This window comes from Pseudoliparis swirei, chromosome 21, assembly GCF_029220125.1.
Source record: "Pseudoliparis swirei isolate HS2019 ecotype Mariana Trench chromosome 21, NWPU_hadal_v1, whole genome shotgun sequence".
NCBI classification, from domain to species: Eukaryota; Metazoa; Chordata; class Actinopteri; order Perciformes; family Liparidae; genus Pseudoliparis; species Pseudoliparis swirei.
In genome coordinates, this window is record NC_079408.1 from 10,354,435 (window position 1) to 10,377,965 (window position 23,531).

Genomic DNA, 23,531 nt, shown 5'->3' on the forward strand with positions numbered 1-23,531 from the left:
ACATTGTGGGGTTTGAAAGTGCCCTAAATGGGCTTCGCAGATTAGCCTTTACATGTCGTGAAAATGGAAGAGGAAAATGTGACCTTCAGATCATTTACGAGCAATTGGTTTGGCACTATTATACAGACTTACCCTGGGCCTGTGGATAATACTCTGGACCAAGAAGGACACAGGGTTGCCCGCCCTGCGTATGGCCTCCACTGCCTCCTCGTGACTAGCATCTCTGAGATCGGCTCCATCCACCTGACAGAGCATATCAGGGAAGAGACTCTCAGGTAGCTGCAATCTCCAGAAAACTGTTTTTTTATAAAGATTTCAAACCCTCCTCAGGTTTTTTTTAAATCTCTCAAATTACAGCACAATAATCAAACACCATGGGGAAGTAATTCATCAAAAAAAACTTGAAATTTCCCTTTTACCTCTACAATTCTGTCTCCAGTCTTCAGGGTCCCGTACTGTCCAGCTGGACTGTCGTCCAGGATGTGCTTGATGAAAATGCCCCTCATCACCTCTCCATTGTTCAGCCGGCTGCCCATCCCTCGGCCCCCGACGATACTGATACCCAAGGATTTGCCTGGCGCTCGGAAGAGCTCCACTCTGAGGAAAGCACGCAGGCGAGATTTTTTGTTTCTCTTCAAAGCTCTACCGTAACCATTTTTTAATGCTGAACAGAAAAATATGAGTTATTTCATCTCGGAATTCTTCTTTTTAGTTCAGTTTCTTTTTGTGTCAATGTATCAAACTTGATCAATCATCGTTTTGATGTAAAGTTCTGCAAACCATGTCTGCCAAAAACATGGCTTGCCAAAATGAGATCAGATGCGTGTATACAGCGAGTCCTCACTTCCTAGGTTGGTTCCAGTTGCTATAAGCGGCACTCTCCTCTCCCTCGCCATCTTCCCGTTCCAGGAGGCTTGGAATATCTCTAGATAGAGAACAATGAGAGGAGAGTTTGATAAAGTTCTAAAGAAAGCTCTGGAGACACAAACAATCGATAGACTTTGTTACATAACGTGGCTTAAAGATACTCGGTGGAGGTGTTGACCACTAATAGAGCTATGTTGCAAAGTGGGTCACTTTTATTTCATACTTAACCACTGATCAGCTGGTGGTAGAGGTAGTAACACACAAAGAAGAAGGAAAAGTGCCGGAAAAAAATGAAATGCCACATGTTTGTAAGACCTCACAGATACAAACAAAGGGCCTCGCTAAATATGTAGACACGCAAAATGAATGATTCATGACACATGTGCGCGTAATGATCCAGAATCATTCTAAATTGACAAGCTGTGTGCGCTATTAGTAATCAGCATCGTGCCCCATTCTGTGATCCTGAGAGAAGCATCGCCCCGGAGGAAGAACGCTAATGTACTCCATTGTAAGGTACACACTGTTTTAATAGTTGAATATTTTAATTACGTCAATAATTGATGAGGATGAAAGGGCATCACTTTCTTAGTTAATGCATTTGGCCATTAAATTATTAAATCAATGAATTTGAATGGTGTCTATGAAAGCCTTTTTCAATGAGTGAGGTTTAATATGCTATGCACTCCAGGTGGGTTTTTACAAGTTAGCCGAGCCTTCGTGATTTGTGCGTACGCATTGTCAAATGCAGTTCTAAATGTATTAGGACAAACAAATTCAGGCCAGAAAATATTAGATGAATCCTGGATTTGTGTGTAAAACGTTCACATGCACGGACACACTCTGTGGGGCCAAATAAGCGTTGGTCACTCAATGTAAACATCAGTGCTTTGTTGACAGCAGGGCACATTTTAAGTTGACCTGTTTCTATTCACTTGACACACTTTATTGACATTGAACATTAGGACATACTTTGGATCTGCTGCTGGGACTGGAGCCGTTTCACAGACGACATCCTCTTTCGCCTGCTCGAGGCTGGCCTTGTACTCCTCCAGATATTCTGCTGGAACATATGTAATACTGAACACACACACACACATGCAAAACACAGACACACACACACACAAATAAGTCAAACATTTCTTAAAGCGAACCCCTTGGCATTCTCATTTTTAGACTTTCCATCACCTTTCTTAGTGGAGATTATGCCCCTATTCAAAAAAACTCACATCGTTTGAGCTCACAAAAGAGAAGAACTGGCATTCAATTGCAAAACAGGTAGGAAAGCACAAAAACTACCTACCCTCTTTTTCACTGAACAAAAGAGTGCAGAAACACTGAGCGGTCTTGTTCTCAGAAGCATTCTCCTGATAACACATGTTCTGGCGGTTCCAAACAGATGTTCACCTTCATAAAATGTCGGAACAAATCAAGTCTTCTATCACCTTCTTGGTATTAAACGTGTCAGATCGGAAGGAGAGGCCCATCATGAATGTTTTGGGCAGATTTCTAATTTGTGTTAAGAAATCTGACACCCATTTAAAATCCCATTTCCAAAAAGTTGATTCTCAAGGGCACAACAAACGCATCTTTAAGTGAAGCTGACAGATCTGAACAGAAGGGTTGATTTGGTTGTTTTTTGTGACATGACGGCATGCAGGCAGAGAGGAAAAGCAACCCTCGTGAAATAATGGATGCAGGGAGAGACGTGGCGGAGCTTAAATACCAAGGGTTAATAGAAAAACTGTGGGTTAAAAGCTGAGTAATAAAAAAGGTAAGAGAAAAAATATTCATGTAATGAAAAGGTTAGTCACAGGAATAAAAAAAGAAACACAAAGTGAGGCGGCGAGTTTAGTCAGTACGTGTTGCCGTCGATCAAGATGTATCCAGATAGTTTTTTGACTACGTGTTATGTATGTGTGATTTGAAATGATTTGAAATAAACGATAATACACTGTGCAGTGGTCAACATCGTCAGTATGTGAATCAACCAATCAGAATGATATTTGGAATCCTGTCTTCATCAATCACACGTTCTTTTTGTTGTTGTTGTTGTTGTTGTTGTTGTTGTTATCACTCTCTGGATACAACTCTTTAACAGACTGCAATGAAGCCCGGCGGCGGATGGAGATAATGAGAGGAAGGAAACTAAAGACGGCAGCTTCTTGACAAAAACACCACGAGTGTGGAAGTTAGTCATACTCACACATAAAATGGGCACAGATCGTCCTCAGGTGCACAAGCAGATCTAGAATGTGAAGAGTTGGCTTTTATGTCCCGGAGCTAACAAACTGCCAAGTTTAGTTCAGCAAGCAGAACTTTTGAAACACCACATCCAATTTTCTTGTGGAACAGTGACTCCTTTAATGCAACATCTTATCTTTTGCGGGAATGAGGAAGTCCAGTTATGGAACATAATTTACTTTTGCTACTCCTTTTTGTGTGTGTGGGAATCACTGAACACCGCTACGGGCTGCATTTCAAGCATTAATTTGAGTTTGGAAAAGCTTTCAGGGTTTGTTTAAGTTGCAACTTTAACATCAGCCAGTTATTAACATACTCACCTCAAATATCATAACTTCATTACATCAACATGTATGCATGTTTTTCTTATGTGTCTGTTGGTAGACACCAATGTATTTGCACAAGCACTGAAGAAATCTGTGTTTCATGTCCCCTAAAAATCAAGCCGGATGTATTGAGATTGGACCTTGAGGTCCACCTGTGAGGGGAAAATACAGGGCAGCTCTATCGGACACTAAAAGAGACAAACTGGTATGTAATGGACAATAATATAGTATCATTGTACCGAGGTGTTAAACAACTGCATTGTGAAGAGGTTTGCATTACGCAGTGTACTGTGAATCAGAAGACAATGATGCAATCAGACAAGCGGAGTCGAGGGATCAGTGACAATCAAAGTAATGAGCTTATGGTCTTTAAATCACAGTTTGATCCGTGTTGTGCTGCACTACTATTCATTTTGTCAAAATTCAAACACAGCTATAACACAACATCAAACAATCCATTTCAGAATTTAGACTTGATATGTTTTACATTAAAAAAAGAAAAGAAATTACAGTAATGTTTTACCGAGCAAAGTATTAACATTGGTTCAATAATACAGTATGTGTAGACGTGTGTGGGCGGTGCTTACCCCAGGTCTGGTCCAATGAGAGAGTGGCGTCTGAGCATGGCGCGAGCCTGAGCATTGGTCATGTTGGCCGTGGGCTCTCCGTTGATGGTCAGGATGAGATCACCGACACCCAGACGTCCATCACGGCTGATGGATCCACCGTGGATGATACTGCGGATCAGCATTCCCAAACCATCTTTCATGGCGCTCACGGTCATTCCTTTGGAGGTATATTTTAAGTAACTGTTACACACGAAAACATTTGGATTTGGAATACATGTAATGGTAAATGGTTTGACATTGAAGAACAATCACTGATGAGTGAGCCCCTCAAGTTAAGATCAAAACCTCAAGGCCACCAATCAACATGTAAGACTGATTATTACGAATGAAAAGGTACCCTTCCTCAAATGAATCTGATCCACAATCAGGTTATCAGTTCTGAAACAAGAACGCTTCCTCTTATCTCAGCTAATTATCCTAGAAACGGTCATATTACTTCACAAATGAGTTTCAATATATTCTCAGTGGAATGTGGCATAATATTTTTGGAGACTATCTAAAACTGTCACACCCCCCTTGCAGTGTAAAATTACTATTTTGCAAATATCATAAGGAATAACATCATACGTCCTATTTAGAAGTGAAATTTGATTTTGAAGTCCACATGGTAAACAGTTTAGTAAAACAAAACCAAAATGTATTATGAAGACTTTTTGATTTCAGCAGGATATAAACACCTTCACAGAGCACTAAAAAGCAAAAGGATGCACGGCTTTCAATGAGGCACCGGCGTAAACGATAAACAGGGCCTTTATAACACCTTTGTGCAGAAGCTAAAACTTGGTATTCTCTGAGCTGGTGGCAGCCCCAAGGGTAGGTTTTGAAATGGAAATACCCTGTATAGCAATGAAATTACCCTTTCAGACTGAGAAACAAATCGTTTCTATAATTCTGCTTCAAATCTGGCATTTATAAAAAATTACGCAAAAGTAAAGGCCAATACGCCTTTCAAGTCCAGCGACCTCATTTACACTTCTGTGAAGGATGAGGGGGAAATAAATAAAAGAACAAATCAAAGAATGTGAAGAAATGAACACAAACCTAGGCTGGAGTTGCCCTTGACAACTGTGATGGTCCTTTCAAAATTGCTCCCCGAGGTCAGGACTTCCTTGTCACCGGCTTCTGCTGATTCTTTCACACCACCCTCCTTGCCCTTGAGGGTGATAATTCAACACAGTTATTCATGAAAGTAAATTAAAATGTTGGGCCGGATTCCAAACAAAGCATGGGTCTCTAGAGAAAAAGGCAGGTGCAGCTGATTGGCTGTTGGAATGAACTGCAAACAAAGAAGCTTAGAACGTTGCGTATATATATAATGTTTGAAATGAGTCTCACGTCGGACTGGGGAGGGGTTAGATGTTACCTGAAGAAATTCTATTGAAAAGAAGATCAAGGATGATTATTACGTTGCGTTTAAAATGCATCTAGGCGTATCAGTGATGTTCACAGCTTGCCAATCAATTATACCGCCAAACAGAGCAATTATTGCTCATCTTTTTCCTTCCTACGTTGGTGTTGTATTATACCTTAAATCCTCCACACCTATTGCTTGTTATGAGACAATTATTTTACCTTCAACCTTTATATCCTTTTACCTTTATATCTCCAATATGTTCATAAGACATGGGTGGCTCCTTCTCATCGTGAAAGTTCTCCACGGGTTCATCTGGGAAGGCCAACCTCATCCCTATTCCAGCCAGAGTGGAGGAGTTTGAGCTCTCCGCCGGCTCTTCTTGTGTCGAGTGCTGCTCCAGGAAATGATCAGGACTGCTTAATATGGCCTTAAAAGTCAGGTTATGACCTCTTAAACACAGTGGAGTGAGAGGAGAGGCCGGCCTCTCCGGGGAGAACGCTTGTGTGTCGTCTGCGAGGCCGGACGGCGCCGCAAAGCAAGGATGCTCATCCAACAAGTCCAGGCGAGCCGTCATCTGGGGGAAAACAAAGCCGAGCAGCTGAATGAACGTTCCGCTGCGATAGTTAGACAATTGCCCAACAGGGAGAATTCATCTTGCTCCATCGCCATCCCGCACTCCTCGTAATGAGCCATTGAAAAGCCATCAGTGGCCAATCGAGAGGAGTGGAAATCACTCGTGATCTTGAGCTTGCCGTGCACAAAATGTGGTTTTATTGTCACAGTATTTAAGACTTTATTAGAACCAGATTGAGTAGTGATGAATCTCCGTAAGCACCTCCCTTTGGGAGCCAAATAAGAAAAGTATAAATCTTTAGAATAAAACGTAATACGCAGTACAAGTGGGGCTCAATGAAGCAGACAGGAGAATAGGTACAGTAGAACAACAAATAGGATGTTTCATTTTAATAAGGTAGAGCTATAACTTAGGGGTGAACTGGTCTGTGGCAACTAAAAGGTATTCAACTATTCCTGTACAGCAATTATTAAATGTATAGCATGCAGAGGTTTTCCGACAGGGGAGGTGATACAGATAGAATACATTTCACCAGTACCCTAGGACTGAATAATACATTTTCCTCAAACACTCTAAGAATGTTTGACACATGATATTAATGCATTACCATAAAAACTATTCAAACATCAAACTTTGACTTTTACACTCGAGGCGTATCCAGATAAAGCTTGAGATGCCATTAAATCCATGATCCTTTTGAAAATGACTTTGAAAATGTAAATATTTCATCGCAAGAAATAATATTATTGGTCTGGAGTGCTCTGGGAAATGAATTTAATTGGTTGCATTATTTCAAAAGGGCACAGTCTTACGGGGAGAGGTTACACGAGAGTGCCTTTAAAGATACTTCAAATTGATTTTTTTCTTTGGTCTCGAACAGAACAACCAATGCATGAGTGCATGGATGAGTCTCCTCAGAGTAGCACAACTTTAATCTATCCAGTGGCTTGGAGACGGATTTGGTGGATTCACTCGTTTCATCTTGAACTACCAGTTGACCTTTATATGTATGGACCAGAAAGAAACCACCTTAGATTCTGTCAAGCAAGTCTGAAAAAAAAGTTGGTCCACCATTTCCTGTCACTGAAGTCGATCCAAGATGCATCAGCAGACGCGTTGCCTCTCTCTCTCTATTTTTTAAGGGGAAGAAACGGTTTCTCGCCACAAGAAGACTGAGCTGTCTGACCTCACATTTGAAATCTGTTTTGTGAAGTCCCCCAGTAGCATGAAATGCCCCACGTCGTCCTGGCCCATGTCGGTCCCTCCAGGCTGCCCTATTATCGTCAACATTTCAGAGGAAGGCCCTACAAATGAGGTCAGCTGTGACCTTTTGGAAAACAGTTTGTGTGCTCCTTGCTCTTCTTTGTTTATTTTCCTTAATACTTCAATATCCATTTGGGGAGTTGCTGCTGCTCTAAAGCAGCCAAAGCTACAATCCCCAACGAACAACAAACAATGTTGTTTCTGCCTTAACAAAGAAACAACATTTCTCATGACATTTTGACTCTCGATAGCGAAACAAAAAGGAATAATGACTACACGCAGTATTGTTATTGTGACAAAGGGCAATGACTGTTGCAGTAGCATTTAATGAAATAAGAGAATGATTTCTAAACTGTGCTTTTGGTTTCAGTTGTGGATTTCCCGTGCCGACGAAAACAAATATCTGCTTACCTTGGGCGTGGATGACTGCAGGTAATCCAGGTCTGCACTACAGCTGCTTCCGCGAAGAGCAATCATGGATGCCTGGAAAGTGTCGTCCTCTATCCCAGAGTAAGTGAGATCTAACACCTTCTCATCGGACAGGTCTGCATCGCAGGTGTCAATCTGTGATAACAAATGGAAGTAGTGTAACCAACTGGGACACGGAACCGGCTTAAATTATTGATCAATTTGGTGGACAAGTTATAGAACTACAAAGTACAACATGTATATATATATATATATATCCCTTAGTTACTCCCTTAATCTATTTGTCAGTATAATGCTTATATAAGATAACTCTATGCATGACTACAAACAAACAGGTCTCTCTTGGTTAAGTTAGGCAGAAGCAAATATCACATGTTAAGTACAATCTGTTTCCCAAAGGTTTTCCCAGAAGCTAACTAACCAATGCAGGCTCTGCTCGGTAAACGATGCCCTCAGTCAGTCCTTCTTCCTCTCCTTCTTCAACCCAAATATTTATGAAGTCAAATGAATGGATGGTGGGTGATGAAGTAATTTCCTGCTCACCATATGGGTGTGGAGAGTGGGAATATCCACATATTCCCTAAGAAAGTGGAGAAATTCTTTCAGTGTCTCCAGCTTCATGTAATTTTATTTTTTATTTATTTATTTTTTTGTGACCAAATCAAGTACAAATAAATGAGTATGAAATGAAAATGATGTTAGAAGTTACTAAGAGTGTATACACTTGTTATAGAGACTAAGATTGATATTGGTGCACAAGTGTTCAGACAGAGAAATAGCTAAAAACGGCACATGCATGACTCTCTTTGAAGTCATTCTTGAAAGAAAATATATGTTTGATTTATATTGATTTCATATCGCATGCAGCCTCGGCAGATATAAGAAAAAACAAGAGTGCATACTGTCAGACTCAATTTTGAATGGCAATACCCCAAAATACCCCCTCGGAGGTACATTCCACATCCTGCCGGAGAGTCGGATTATTCCACAGAGGCTTCCTACTGCTGTGTAATCCAGCTAACCTTGGCAGCACAGATGTGTCACCGTGTAATCCAACCGCAAATTCAATACAAGAGAAATGTAGCTCTCAAGCTGGAAGAAATGCGAGCAGCTTTGCAGAGAGAAACATGGCGTCAGGTGCCTGGAGCGATGAACATGCCGTTGGACCGACCCAATATTTTGACAGGTGCCCCAGTGTGTTCAACTGTACAGGAGGTTATGTGCTCTTGGAAAATCCAATAACATAATATATGAAACAAAGGGCGCGGGGCATTTCAGGCTGGTCGCCTCCTCTGAAAGAGCAGCGGGTGGAAGGCTACACCAGGCAGCCAACCTTCACTCTTTTTCCTGTATGAAAAATGCATGCCCTCGTAAGATGAACCCTCGTGACTGGATTCTAAGTCATATGATACGGAGACAACTTGACACACAACCTCAAATACACACAGTCAAAAACAATCCCAGACATGCTGAAAAATAGACCCCAAAAAAGTTCTAAAACTTGTAATAAACCCAACTGATAAGCACACAAATACAAAATGCTATGGTCAATGCTTACAGGCAGGGGTTTGGCAACTCCTATCTGGACTGTGCCGAGGTTGGCTCCCTTCAGGGCCTGGACAGCGTCCTCCAAGCTGGCGTTCTCTAGGTTAGTGGTGTTAACATACATGAGTCGGTCTCCTGGCAACAGTCTGCCATCCTGTTCGGCCACGCCGCTGGGAACCAGGGAGCGAATCACGATCACCGTCTTGACGGGGTCCAATGGGTCCTGTGGCAAGCCGGGCCCGAAAAATTGTGAAGATGCCAAAAGGTAAACTATAACAGTCTTAAATCGTATATGGAAATTACAGGGAAGAGTATTACATTTTAGTCGATGCTCCACAAGCAATACAAAGGCTTAAATAAGTATGGTAGACGTAATACAGTGTATTCTTTTTTCAGTGGAGATACCTGTATGACTATCAGAAGAAGTATTTTAATGTAAATGGTAAATACAGTACTCCTAAATATCAAAAATGTCATCAGATTATGACTTTAAATGTTACGTATGGCTTTCCTTGTGACATAATGTACGTCTCCATATGTTTATGATGGAAACAGATACAACAGCTATAAAAGTACCAAAGTGTTGGTGTTAAATAGTAACAAATACAACAGCTAGAAAAGTGACAATACGTTGGTTTAAATCCCAGGAAGATTTCCCACCTGGTAGTCCAGAATGCTGAATCCCAATCCCCCTTCTCCCTTTTCAAGCTCGATGTTCTGGATCTCCAATTCCCACATAGCCAAAGGAGATCCTATCGCCTCCTCTGTCACATTACCGTGTGTCGCTGCCGCTACATTCTCCTCTGAGTCTTCAGCAACCAGTGCGCTGCTCGGGTCTATTTGTTTCTGCAGAGCAAAATCCCAAAATCTCTATGTAACAGCATGCCTTTCGTCACTTTAACTCCCAAGCCCCATAGCCTGCTACCCTCTAGTTGCGTCTCTGGCTCAGGTTACTGGCAGTAGATAAAAGGGAAATATCTTTGGGATGCCTGGGCCTTAGTACATTATCACAGATAAAGCTGGAAAGATCAAAACCCCGTCCCCAAAGGGAAGCTGCTTTTGATGTCTCATATCTCGAGCAAATGTTGCTGCTGCTGCTGCTGAGGTTTGACTAGAATTGCTCTTAATAAACTAATAAACTCAGCCTCTCCTATGTTTTGTTAAGTCTTTATCCACCGTCGTTGACAATGTGGAAAGCCAATGGAGCGATTGACACATCGGCTAAGCCAATAACAGTTGATGGGTTATAACGGAGGGGGACTTTAGTAAGGATTGCTCCCTAATCATACTCCCTTGTTAATTTGCAGAGGCGGGGAAACATTCTTTATGAGTCACATAACTGCATTACGAGGGGATGCAGGGAGTTTCTATACCTACTTGTATGCATCATGTGCTGCAATAACCTTCATTTTTATAGCCTTGAGCTCATTCAGTCCCTTGCTCCAAGATTCTTTCTCAACGTAACAATAATTGACAAAGTCTATGCAATGATGAGGTATGAAAGTCTAAACATGAACATTTAAAGAATAATACATAGGAGTATATTTGCTATAGTACCTTTAATGGTGATGCTGTTGACAAAGTCTCGGATTCTGGTTGGACGGCATCCACGTCAAACTGCAGGGGGGGGGCGGGCCGACAGCATGTCATGTTGACGCAAAGTGGAAGCTCCTTCAAGATTCTGACTACTTCTTTGTGGGTTTCACCAATCAGGGATAAACCATTGACCTACAAAAGGAGAGCCTAATATTAGCTTCATTCAAGACTTCAAGTGCAGTCGCTATGGTTCCAAGCACAATCGTTCATTTTGTATTTATTTTTTATTGTTGGCAAACCGTTGCCTGTTTACAAGATTAACATTCATATGGAGTGACGTCTCTGGCCACCTTTTAGCTCTGGTATGTGTAGATATCATATATCAAAGTGTTAATGGCAGAAACAAAATGAAAAGGTCTATGCGGTTGATTATGAAACGCTCCCTTTCATTTCGGCGCCGCACACCTCAAGCAGTTCATCTCCACTGAACAGCTTGCCGCAGCGACCAACAGGTCCCTCCGGCAGAACAGAGCGGATGTAATGATGTCCACTGTTGGCTTCTAGACTGATGCCCAGTCCACTGCTCTCGCTATACTTCTCCACCTGAGCCACCTGTTGTGAATACAAGAAAACACATTTCAGCTAGCATATGTAACAAAAGTGTGTTTATGACTCATGACCCAGGAACCAAGTTCTGGGAAGTACATTTTGATGCTTCACTTTGAAAGAGAAACTTACTACAACTTCATTGTTTGGACCCAGAATTTCGTGCCACTTCTTCATTAGATCTTCCTCTTCAAAGGGTGTTAACTCCATCCCTTGGATAACAAGACAAAAGCATGGATACACCAAACAGCATAAAAGTGTCTCTACTGGTGTACTCAAAGAGGAATGCCTGCCTCCGAACCCCTACCATGTTCGTTCTCTGTAAGCGGATCATCTGCTGGGCTGACATCAGATCCTTCACTCTTTTCATCTGTGGTGACGATAAGAGCACAATGAACAGTGAGTCGGGCAGCACTGGGAAGTGACACGGACACATGACAGTAGAGACACACAGCCGCATGTAAAGAAAACTAAATTATTTGGAAAATGTGATACTCGATCGCTTTAAAACAAGGACCCACCGATCTAATTCCCCTCTTGGTCTGGAAAGGATATACATGCTCCTGCTGATGTTATCCATAATGGCAGACAATAAACATTACAGTACTTCAAATACCTATTTAATGACCCTGGTGCATTTTTTTATTTTTACGACTTAATGCCACGGTTTATGTCTTTGGCGTTCCACAGGGCACCAAAGTGGTCGCCCATGAAATTACTCTACACTGTTCACCGCCACCTTTTAAGTGCAAACATAAAAACTAATGCTATCTCGTGGTATGCAAGAAGGAGCTCAACAAACCGCAACACCGACAACAACTTAAGTGAGTCGTTAATTTCTTCTGTTAATCCCAACCATTAAATGACCCATTAGCAGTTTGTCCATCAAACTTGTGACATCATGCCCCGTGAATTAGCTAAAATATATTCGTACTCACCAAACTCTTCTGTGTTTATAACAATGGAGCTACAGGAACATAACACCATATTATATAAGGATGCACTGAAATGGTCCTTTTTATTATCTGTAATACTCAAAAGTGCTGGTTTCTCAGCAGCCAAGAAAACCCTGGCCCTCTCTTGTCTGTCCGCTTCTGTCTGCTCGGTTTTCTGCAGGTTTTTGGGCTTGAACATCCCGTTGCCAAATCCAATCACTTTCAATCTCCATCTATCACTTGACAACTTATGCAACTTGCTTTTCCTGCTTTTGTAGTGGCCTGGAGGTCCTGTCAGGACTGGGGACAGGAATCTTTCTTTTTACTCCCCGTCTGTCTTGTTTGATGTAAACGTTAAAAAAAAGCGAGATAAACGGGAACACAATGTATCAACAAAATAAAACCACTGCACACACATGCAGACCTCAGTTGTAACGAAATAGCCAATGTCTTAGCTGTGCGGATATCATGTATAATGTTGGGCATCACAGGCTGATTTATTATTGGATATATATTCAGGGTCTAAAAAACATGAAGGAAAGCTTTGGATTCTTTCTTCATGAATGTGGTCATTGGGTCAGTCCAATCGGCGCACTATAACAATAAATGAGACGGATATCATTTAATGGGATTTGTTTGACTGTGTTTACATGTCCTCTCGGCCTTTGTGATCATTTCTCCTTTCTGTGGGCGTACTCATTATACGAACCCTCAAAACTTAATTATCTTTTCTTTTGTCAGTATTAAGAACGGTGTCAAATATGTAATCGGAATATTAGAACAAAGTATTATTCTGTAGAAGAATACAGACATCTGCTTCATATTCAGTAGAGGGCAATCATTCTCATTCTACAATAAATGTGAAATATTTAATCAAGATATTAACAAATAAATAATTTGTGAGAATAAAGCTGACAGCTGCTATGTATTCTGTCCAAGGGCACTTTTCTCTTTCTATAATGCATCACAATGTTGACATCAATTTGGACTGCCTCTCAGTATAATTTAAGTCAGTGTTTTTAGATGGAGCAGGGGAATGTTCTCTTTCTGTATTTTAGCTATATTGATAAAAGTGACAGAAATTTCCATTTGGAGACATCATAAAAACCCCGGTCTGAGCGACCTTTACATATCAAATGACAACTTTTTTTGACAGGGTGATGAGTAAAAAGGAATGGTTTTTCATCTGTCCTCATTAAATTTCTCTCACTGCATCCTTCCCACCTTGAGCAGCCTCCTCGGCCTTGTTCCTCTCCGGCTCCGGCTCCATCATGGCGACCGTGGTGGTGGTGGTGGGGACGCTGGTGGAAGGGGACGGGACGATGACAACAGGGACCACATTCGGGGGCATCTCCTCAGGCCTGAAGCCCCGCCGGATCAGCTTAAGGTGGACTGTCTGGCCTGTGTGTCTGAGCACCTCCACTGCCTCCTGATTGGTGTATCCCTGGATGTTTACGCAATCGACCTGCAGAGGGCGATCATTCGTGAGGCCATGGATTAAAACCAGGGCCTAAACAGCTTGTGCTGACATGTGAGCGTGAATCGACAAACCGAGTGCTGCACATGACTATTCCCATCTACTTCAGTCATTAACTTAATTTACTTAGATCATTTAAGACAGGTAGAAACGGCATTCGTTTTAAAGAAGTCACGGTCAATTAGGTGTTTTATTTAGTTCTTAAGTTGTCAAAGCGCATTAACATTTACGCTTAAGAACAGAACTCCATCAGGCCCACGGGAACATCAATACACCACAACAAACGAGACTGTGTGAGAACTTTTGGGAAACAAAGGGCAACATTAACCATGTTTCAAATGACACAAGAAATTACACAGTTTACCTTCATTGTTAATGTTCTGCAGTAATGAAACTAAAAACCTAATTGCTCAGCATTCAGCACAAAAAACACTTAATGAAATATCAGTTAATTTTGAATTATTCATTATGTCTCTCCATCAACTAAATGTGATTACTATAATAGATTATATTAAACATTCACTGCATATTGTACGTCATGTAACTGAAGATAGTAATAGCTACAAAGAGGATAATTGGGATACTTACAGCTATTATCTGATCTCCAACATGAATACGGCCATCTTGATCCACGGCACTGTCTTTTGTTATGCTCTTCACAAAAATGCCAGAGGGCTCTGAAAGAAGTATAGAAAAAATAGAGACATGGAGGAACATAGCCATGAATGAACATTAAGAGCCAAGGAGAAAAGCAAACAGATGGCTCATTTGATGTCCAAAGTCAGGATGACATCCTGCATGTTTCAATGCAGTGCACTTGAGCTACCCTTGAAACATAAAAACTTTTATTCAATAAATATAGCAGTTTATAATAACGGGCTGTCTGTAGTACCAATGTATTGTAGCCTATTTCTACATTTTATAAAAATGTAAATATTATATCAACTTCTATACAAGTCATGTTTCTGTCTGGAAGTCTAAGATGTGCTCAAAACAATGAGCGATTAAAAGATGCTAAAATACTCTGGAGACTTGGATGTTAATACAGGGTTCATCACAACCAGCAATCCATATGCTGGATCCATTGATTATAGATGACAACTATATGAATCATTTCAACTTGTATGAGTATATATTGAAGCGCAGAAGTAACTAAACATCAATATGACACTTTAATTGAAATGGTCATCTACACAGGCTGCTATTTCTCACCTGCATTTTTATCTCCAACATAGCCAGCAATCGTGATCCCCAGTCCCTGGGTGTTCTTAACAAGGCTCACATCAAATGCTTCATCCTCCTCTTCCTCGTAGCCCTGTGGAAATGTTAATCGTGAGGTCAACAGCCACTGATAACAAAACAACAAGTAAAGATAGTACGTTGGATAACAGCAGAAAAGCAAGTCATTGCACTGCAGGCATCCGACTGCACCACACAATACATTCTCTCAGCGCTCTGAACCCGGGAGCCATAAAAACACAGCTCATTCATATGGCGAGCCACTAAATTTCATTCATGTTTAAATAGGGTTGAGTACTGAGAGTCGCTGTATTTGAGTGGCACTTGAATGGCACTTACTTATGGTATTTTTGTAGTTTGACTTTCTTAAAGAAACGTTACTTTCTTGATTCTCGTTGTTCGGAGTACTGTATGGTTGAATGCACTTATTGTAAGTTGCTTTGGATGAAAGTGTCAGCTAAATAATATGTAATGTAATGTAATGCAGTTCTTGGGAAAGTGAAGCGACATCTGCTCTGCTGATTCCATTCATTCAGGGCTGGAGACAACAGACCTGAACTTTGGATCTGCATCATCATCTTATGATATGATATATACCTTTATTCGTCCACAGTGGGGACATTTAAAAAATCACAGCAGCGGTGCACATCAGAACATTAATAAAAATAATTATAAAACACAAAACTAAATACTAAAAAACTAAACACTAATATAATAATAGAATAATAATTATAGAGAAACTGCATTACTTTAGTGATACTCCAAATAATTCAACCAAATTTCAAATTTTCATTTCCATATTGTAAGAATTTGTATACATAGTTCTGCCATATTTGTGGTTCTTACCTGTTCATTGACAGTGGGGAGCACCACAGGCATGACAGCAGAGAGAGAGGGATTTTCGTCCCCAGGACCCCTGGTGACCACCAGCTTCACCCTGTTGCCACACTGCCTGAGGACTTGGGCCACCTGTTCGCTGCCCATGCCGTACAGGTCAGTGTCTCCGATTCTCAGGATGTGGTCCCCGCTATGCAGGCGGCCGTCCTGCGGGAGAAAAAGTAAGTTTTCTGACTTAATGACACTATCGCTTCCAAACAAAAGACTAGACTGACAGTTAATTATGCGCTTACTTGCAATTCTCATTATACCTAACTGACAAAAGCTGTCTCTCTCGTACAGTCATAAGATACAAGAATACAAAAATAATTGTATGGGAAACACTGTACAAACAACTATTAACAAGGCTCGACACTCTGAAAGAAAATCCCCGAAAGAAAGTCGGGATGCGTTGACGGATCACCTGATCAGCTATGCCTCCGGGAAGGATGGTTTTGACAATAACTCCAGTGGTCTTTCCTCCCACAATACCGAAGCCAAGTCCGGTGCCATCGTTGACCAGCTCAATCGTTTCCACATGCTGCCACTAGGCGTAGTAAATGAAAAGGTTGAATAATAGGCCAACACTTTTAGTTTGAACACATTTTCTTGTATGTATTCAACTATAAACTCTGTTGGATGAATAATGCAGATGGTGTTTTCACTAAAACTCTTTTTGTTTAGTGTATTTATAGGAATACATTAAATCAGTAGTGCTCGCAAAGCTGAAGTTGTTCTGCGTGTTACACTCTTTGGCAAAGCTAGTATGTGTTGTGTAGTTCTTCTATGTCTCCACAAGAATATTTGACACATCCTGAACCTGTGCACGTTCCTTGCCGACATCCGTTTGCACAATTCTTGTTTTCAATATTGGCCCATAAGTTGGCGTGCAAATGCAAGTTTTTTATTCATGACGTGAGAGTGTATCTTTACCGCACTGGAGCTGGCTGACAGTGTACTGGCAGCCGAGGGCGTGCGGGACACCGCAGGACTGGACAGCTGAGGTATTGGTCCTCTAGCCACCGTGAGCTGCACCCTCTCTGATGCACACTGCAGGATGCCGATAGCCTGCTGGTGGGTCACTCTCTGGTCCAGGAGCTGGCCATTGATGGCTAGGATCTGGTCAGCTTCTTTGAGCTTGCCATCACTAGGGGGTTGGGGGAGGGGCATGGAGTGACAGTGAGGAGATAGGGGTGCGGTCCACTGTTGGATGGTGTCAACTCTAATATCTCAAGAAAATCAGCCTCTAATTATTTAATTTGATTATGTTCCCAATTGAGTAACATACATGTAAAGAAAAGTTAAAAATTTAAAAAAACATCTCAAAGCCGCAGTTTAAGCAAAATAATAATAATTTTTTAACTGTTATACAACATTTTTACAATTTCTAATATTTCACAAAAGAAATCCCTGACTGTCTGAAATGGACGTCTCAAATATTTTGTTTCTGGAATGTTGACTTTGCTATGCTCCAATTGTAACCTTTCAAGAATGGCATGTTGAGTCTTACATACCAGTGAGCCACACTTCCTGGTTGAATTTCCTGGATGAAGATGCCGAGCTCTCCTCGGTTTTCGCTTTTCAGGCCTACCACGCTGAAGCCAAGACCTCCTGACTCTGGCTTTTGTAGGTCCACGTGTGTCACGCAGCGCCCCTAGGTCATACACACACACACACACACACACACACACATATATATACCGTATATATACACTCTGCCTCTGTGCTGATTCACTGCGGCAACAAAGTCGCAGACTGTCTTTAGAAGTCTATCTGAGGTGCCTCAAGAGAAAGGAATGCAGTGTGCAGCCTGTAGTTATCATCTTTAAGCGTCTTCAGATATTTGGTTTGAGTAAGAAAGACCTAATCAAGTTAATCTACCTGTTTACAGATGAGGTGCTGAATTGTGTGAGTGTGTTGAAGCGAACTGCACAATGATTGCTCTGGCTTTACAGTTGTCTATACCTGCGCCATGGAGTTAACAATGTGTTCAAATTCGTCACACAATGTCTTTTCATTGATGAGTGAAGAATCCGATATGTCCGAGTAGGGAACGTGGCCGCCATTGGGTTGGACTTCTGCTGCGTCATCGCTGAGGTCACTCCCATTCGACACCTGGACACTCTCCTGAAATAAATAAACAGATACACATGTAGTGTGTCATGTGGAAAAGCAAAGATTATTATTATAATTTGCTTTTTCAACTAAATAAGTTGAATTTCTACTAAATGCACCTGCAGAGAGCAGCAACTACTGGCAATAATTCATCCTGATTTATTCCTCCTGTGGACGTAAACATTTAGCAAGTTTAATTTCAGAAACTAGAACCCGGAAGTCCATGTGTCTGAAATCAGTTGGATGACAGATAGTTTGTTATCCCACAATGATTCGCCGGATCTACGGCTGCTTAATCCTTCAGAGAGTATAATGGCTCCGAGCTGATGTTCCAACAATGACGAGTCGGCTCCAAATAGAATATTTCTATCATGGTGGTGGTGGGGGGGAGCATCACTGGCCATCTGGATGCCTTACTATGCGTTGTTTGAATTACTGCAATGACTTTACTTGTGTGACAGATGAATTACATGAACGAGACAACTGCATAAAACAGGGTTTTTCCAATTTCATTAGCCAAAGGGCATAATGTTTATGGCCATCTGAACTGGATTTAAAAGGACGGATATAACGCACAGCACTAATTTCATAAACACTCCATATGGCATATGGCCTTGCCGAGCTAAAGCTGTCCTTGGAAACTTCCGCAATTGCATTTTGGGAAGTTGATTGCACAACTTTGACCTTTGGAAACATGCACTGTACATTATGCCTCCTTTTTAAATACAGTCCCAGATTAGTCCTGAGAAACAAAACAGCATTGGACAAGACCCATTAGTGCTGCAACTGCAAACAAAACCCTTTGGGTCGGGCTAACTTAGCGTAGCATGCTGCTAAGTTGCTGTCCTCATACGTGAGCTTTGTTAGCTGGGGCCTGGCTAAGAGGATTAAAGTTCCAGTTTGGTTCTTGCACATTTAAGAAATTGTTTCTGCCCCACTTCATACAGTGGCCTCGTTCTCATTGGAGAGCGGGGCCTTGTCGCCATAGCGACATGGTCTGTGCAAGGCCTAACTAGCAGAGCCAGAAGAAGGACAGAGGGTGTGTGTGTGTGTGTGTGTGTGTGTGTGTCTCTTGTTTTACAACAAAACACATAGTCTTTCCAAATTGGTTCTGCTGAAAGGGGCCATACAAGTGGAGTTGGGTTTGGAAGCTTAATAAAAACACAACACCGACTTGTTGCAGATGCACACAAATAATAAAGAAATAAGTCTCTTTATCGTTTTCTACAACATGGAATCGCTCCATTTTTAAATCTGAAGGGGAATTTCTGATGACTGGCCTGCTTGATAAATTGTGCTTAGTAAAACAAATAGATGCATCAGCAAACACGCACACACACACAAACACACATGCATACAGTAGGCGGAATGTACCTCTTTTGAAATAAGCTAAATCACCAGCACACAAAAATGCCAGCAGGGCTTTTATAATCTAAATTCCACAAGGGGTAAAAAGCTCTAGCATCCCTGCCTCCCACTGCATAGCTCAAATATTTCCGTCTGTATTTCTCAAACGCTTAGCCTGGCCTCTTTCCACTGTGACTTGAGAGCTCTTTCCCTCCACTCAAATGTTCTATTCTCCATGGAGAGAATCAGCTTGAAAAAAGAGTTCCTGACTTAGACCAAGTATCTCTGCTCGTGCACCCAGATTATTTATGGCTGGTGTGAACCCTGACAGCAATTTGGCCATAGCGACAACACTATTTGGGGATGGAGATTTAAAGGGGTGGGGGTGTAGCCACAAAACTGAATCAGTGAGGTCACCCAGGGAGACAGACAAATAAAGGCAGTGGCAATTGTGGAAGATAAGGAAAGTACTTTATATAATACAGGTAATACAACGTGTTCAAGGTTTTAAATTGTGTGCAAGATTCCAGCACTTGTCTACACCAACACAATAACCATGGCTGGCCCTTTATATTAGCCCTTCCTCAGCCCCAGCTTGTCCAACGTCATGATAATAAAAATAGACCGACAAGCTCTTCTTTGTCATCAAACATGACCACTTATGTTTATATTGCTTACGTGCTAACACAGTTTGATGCTGCCATCTGGCATGTTGGCCATATATACTCATATGTACTAATAATGCAGAACTCTAAATGATCATAACCTTGTAACCTTCCCTGGGATGCCTAGAGACCCGGCTCATTTGTATGCAGCATTGTCATTCTAATTTAACATGCACGGAGTCTGGAAGGCCCAGTTTGGCTTCCAATAATGAATACTGCATTGTTTCCAAGAAAATGTCAACTTTGAATTGATCAAATACTCCTGTAGTCGTGCTCGTTGCATTATTATGAATACCTGGACCAAGAGCGGGTACCGTGAAATCATTTTCAGTTTACCTGGTCTCTGAGATGCTGGACAGACTTCTGCAAGGCCAAGATCTGGTGGAACAGGGGGCTCTGGAGCACAGATTTGAGCAGGCTGAGCTTCTCCTCAGTGGGCACCTCCCCCCGCTCCTTCAGTTTGGCCTGGAGACGCTCCACCGCCTGCAAGGCACGCTGTGTATCTGCAAGCCGTCGCATATTTCAGTGACAGCAACGGCCAGATTGAAGGAGTGGATGCAGGGAGGTAAGATAGAGGTGGAGAGAGGTGATGAGGACAGAGGCTTTTATCAGTACACGGGCAGAGATAGTGAGACTGCGAGGTCAGAACACAGCAGTATTCATTTACATTTGATTCACTTTTCATAATATACCATATTCCATACAACCTTTTAACATATAGATTTTAGTCATGTTTCTTTTTTGCCCTAAGTGTCAATGGTGGGTTTCACAGGAGCATTGGAAGGATCAAAGAACCAGGCCCTGCACCGTTTGCTTGCTGGACCCTGCATAAGCCCCACAATCGAGCAGCCCCAGAGCAGCTCGTTAGTGAGGATGGGCCAGCCCAACGTCATCTGGACAAAAATAAAGCAATTTCCAAAGCTCACCAACTGTGACTAAGACCTAATATGGAGTGCACGAGGTCCAAAACACTTTTTGGGTTTAGAAGCTTTGTTGTTTGAACAAAGGTTGTAAACAAGCCAATAGCACTGGGGCCTCAGAGATATTTTTATTGCTGTTTGCCACTTGTACTTTGAAGGTAACTGTATCATTTTTATTGCCCCCACCACAGTCAGCATAATGAGGAGTCCTTCCCCCGTCCCCCGTCCCCCAGAGTGTGGCATGTATGTGTGTGTCCATCTGTTGGCATTTGCGTGGGTTCCAAAAGACAGGGAGGTCTAAGGATGGCACTATCACGATTGGATTCCTATGTTTCATATTGAATGATGTACTCCCAAATACAGTTTCTTTTAAGTTTGGAGTACAACTTCAAGAGAAATGATTTCAAACCAACATTACAGAAAGCCTTTTAGGTCCTATCCTAGCTCATATTGTCCACCTACGTAATAATACATGCATTTTTTTTTTTACTATATCTCAAATCCAATCATCTTTTCTTCCTGTAAAATACAATATGATGTGTGTTTACCTAAGAGAGTACCATCTCATTTCAACCATTGATGTCATGACTTCCATCCATCAATCCGCAATGTTTGCCGGAAAGACGAGGAGTGTGTGGAGCAAGGCTGGGTGATATGGCCAAAACCCCCGCTCCCCATATAGAGCACTTCATAACTTGCGAACCGTATCTGTCACGATATAGCATATTTTCAGGTAAAGCCTATTTTGTATTGCTTGAGAAATGAAAACTACTGAATATGTTCTCTTTTAATTTACAATTTAATATACATAATGATTTCAACAATAGTTCCAGCTCAATAATTATCACATTGAATTATTGCACATCCTTATGTGAAGCCACAGCCCTAGTCATTCTCTGTCTGTACCGTGCTACATTCTAAGCCGGCCCCCTTTATCGTTGGCCAATCAACTCGAGACATCTAAATCCTTCTTGTAACTGTACACAGCTCAAGTAATCCCTTTCATTAAGGAACACTCACAGTACAGAAGCTAAAGAAGCTCCAACTTTTATTTAGGGGGACTTCAAGCCTCAATTGTCAAACTACCCAGACGGGTTTGTAGTGCCCCATTCCCCCAACCTGCACACGACTGTAGTGAGGACGCCCATACGTCTCCGGTCAACATGCCAGTCTGAAGAGTGACCGCTGTTTGCAGATTTATACAAAATAAACTGGCAGCAGCAATGTAGCTCCGTGTTTGACAGTTGGACAAATACATCTCTATGGGGACAAACAAACAATCAAGTATATGGCAACATTATCAGATATGGCAACATTGGCAGTCCCGACGCCTTGAACTGAATCCAGTGCCTCTTACTCTGCTTGAGAGAAACTCACAGCAGAAGCCAAATACGGATGCCAAGCCAGCAAAGACGGACACCCAATTGAGAAACCCAACCCATCTGCGAAAAAACACTTATTTAAGAAATTAAGATTAAAAATAACCAAAGAAACACAGTTGGTGTGTGATGGCAATAGTTTGTCTTGTTTATTTTGGCCGCGGTGAATCTTAAATAAGTTGAGCAGTAGGTATTGGTTATATCTAGTCGCCATGAAACAATAACAAAAAGTGATTACTTACCCATTGTTTCTATCATTTTCAGAACTCCAGTTGAATGTAGTTTATCTCCATTAACAGCAATTCCAAACGCTTCCCATTGTCAAGACCTGCAATGAACAACACAATGTTTTATGTCATTTTCTAAAAGCTAGGGTGGGTAATGTGCTATAAAATCCTTTTTTTTCTTTCTTTTTTAATTCTTCTAACATGCCGACAGCAATCAATGCATTCAAAACTCAACGCTCTGACAACAACATGTATAGCATTCCATCAGGGCCATATTTATCTCCTAAAAAGTCACAGAGTAACCATTGTGCTGAAGAACTGACGGCTATTTACTGGAAGTAGTTTTGTAGTATTCACGACATGCCTGCAGCCAGTATAAAGTATAATTATATATTTTACTCCTATCAGATAAATAAAGTAATATTTCTTACTGAAACAAAGATTTGGATGTTAAATTATCTTATTCAGGCCATGAGTTTTTTTTAGATCCTGCGTGTATTATAATAGGGCAGCAACAATTATTTGTACTCTATATTAATTTGCGGAGTATTTTCTAGTCTAAAATAGTGAAAATGCCAATAACAATTTCCAGTTTTAAAGCTCCGATTTGGGCATTTTGATCATCGCCATCTTGCATTTTGGCCGTTGCTATCTTGGTTGATGCAATCCAGAAGTGACACAAGTGGGTGGAGTTACCGAACACAGATAAAGATATTTTTAGGCGACCAAACCGGTTCTAAATTACTTTCAGACTTTAAAAAGGAGAAAACACAGACTCCCAACTCCCAGACCGAAAAACATCTCTGTAGCAACCTGCCAATCACAACGTAGCCACGGCCTAACGCATCCCCTGAGACCATAAACTAATGTTTACAGAGTGTCAGTGCCAGTTTAGAATTGGACTTGTTTTTCACTTCAAATCAAAGTTAATATGAACTTTTATGTTGTTTTTACTACTTGGGACAAAATATATACCAT

At 41.4% G+C, this 23,531-nt stretch overlaps 1 protein-coding gene across 10 annotated transcripts in view; it reads right to left on the reverse strand.

Annotated features, from left to right (window-relative positions):
- Positions 1–23,531, reverse strand: part of LOC130211601 (multiple PDZ domain protein-like) — a 43,037-nt gene that overhangs the window by 17,894 nt on the left and 1,612 nt on the right. For 7 of the 10 annotated variants that reach the window (XM_056442452.1, XM_056442449.1, XM_056442444.1 and 4 more), the window contains exons 2-27: positions 22,569–22,654; positions 20,364–20,530; positions 17,866–18,027; positions 17,415–17,554; positions 16,834–17,047; positions 16,325–16,447; positions 15,871–16,068; positions 14,998–15,100; positions 14,374–14,462; positions 13,533–13,773; positions 11,681–11,743; positions 11,506–11,585; positions 11,233–11,379; positions 10,789–10,959; positions 9,892–10,077; positions 9,245–9,454; positions 8,108–8,266; positions 7,669–7,821; positions 5,662–5,994; positions 5,108–5,219; positions 4,025–4,223; positions 3,074–3,115; positions 1,840–1,947; positions 845–925; positions 420–597; positions 133–243 (exon numbers count right to left, since the gene is read on the reverse strand). In XM_056442452.1, coding sequence (XP_056298427.1) covers positions 133–243; positions 420–597; positions 845–925; positions 1,840–1,947; positions 3,074–3,115; positions 4,025–4,223; positions 5,108–5,219; positions 5,662–5,994; positions 7,669–7,821; positions 8,108–8,266; positions 9,245–9,454; positions 9,892–10,077; positions 10,789–10,959; positions 11,233–11,379; positions 11,506–11,585; positions 11,681–11,743; positions 13,533–13,773; positions 14,374–14,462; positions 14,998–15,100; positions 15,871–16,068; positions 16,325–16,447; positions 16,834–17,047; positions 17,415–17,554; positions 17,866–18,027; positions 20,364–20,530; positions 22,569–22,584 — 3,786 coding nt within the window. In that variant the 5' untranslated portion in view covers positions 22,585–22,654. The remainder of the gene's footprint in view (positions 1–132; positions 244–419; positions 598–844; positions 926–1,839; positions 1,948–3,073; positions 3,116–4,024; positions 4,224–5,107; positions 5,220–5,661; positions 5,995–7,668; positions 7,822–8,107; positions 8,267–9,244; positions 9,455–9,891; positions 10,078–10,788; positions 10,960–11,232; positions 11,380–11,505; positions 11,586–11,680; positions 11,744–13,532; positions 13,774–14,373; positions 14,463–14,997; positions 15,101–15,870; positions 16,069–16,324; positions 16,448–16,833; positions 17,048–17,414; positions 17,555–17,865; positions 18,028–20,363; positions 20,531–22,568; positions 22,655–23,531) is intronic. The other 3 variants (XM_056442451.1, XM_056442448.1, XM_056442443.1) reach the window with 3 other exon arrangements.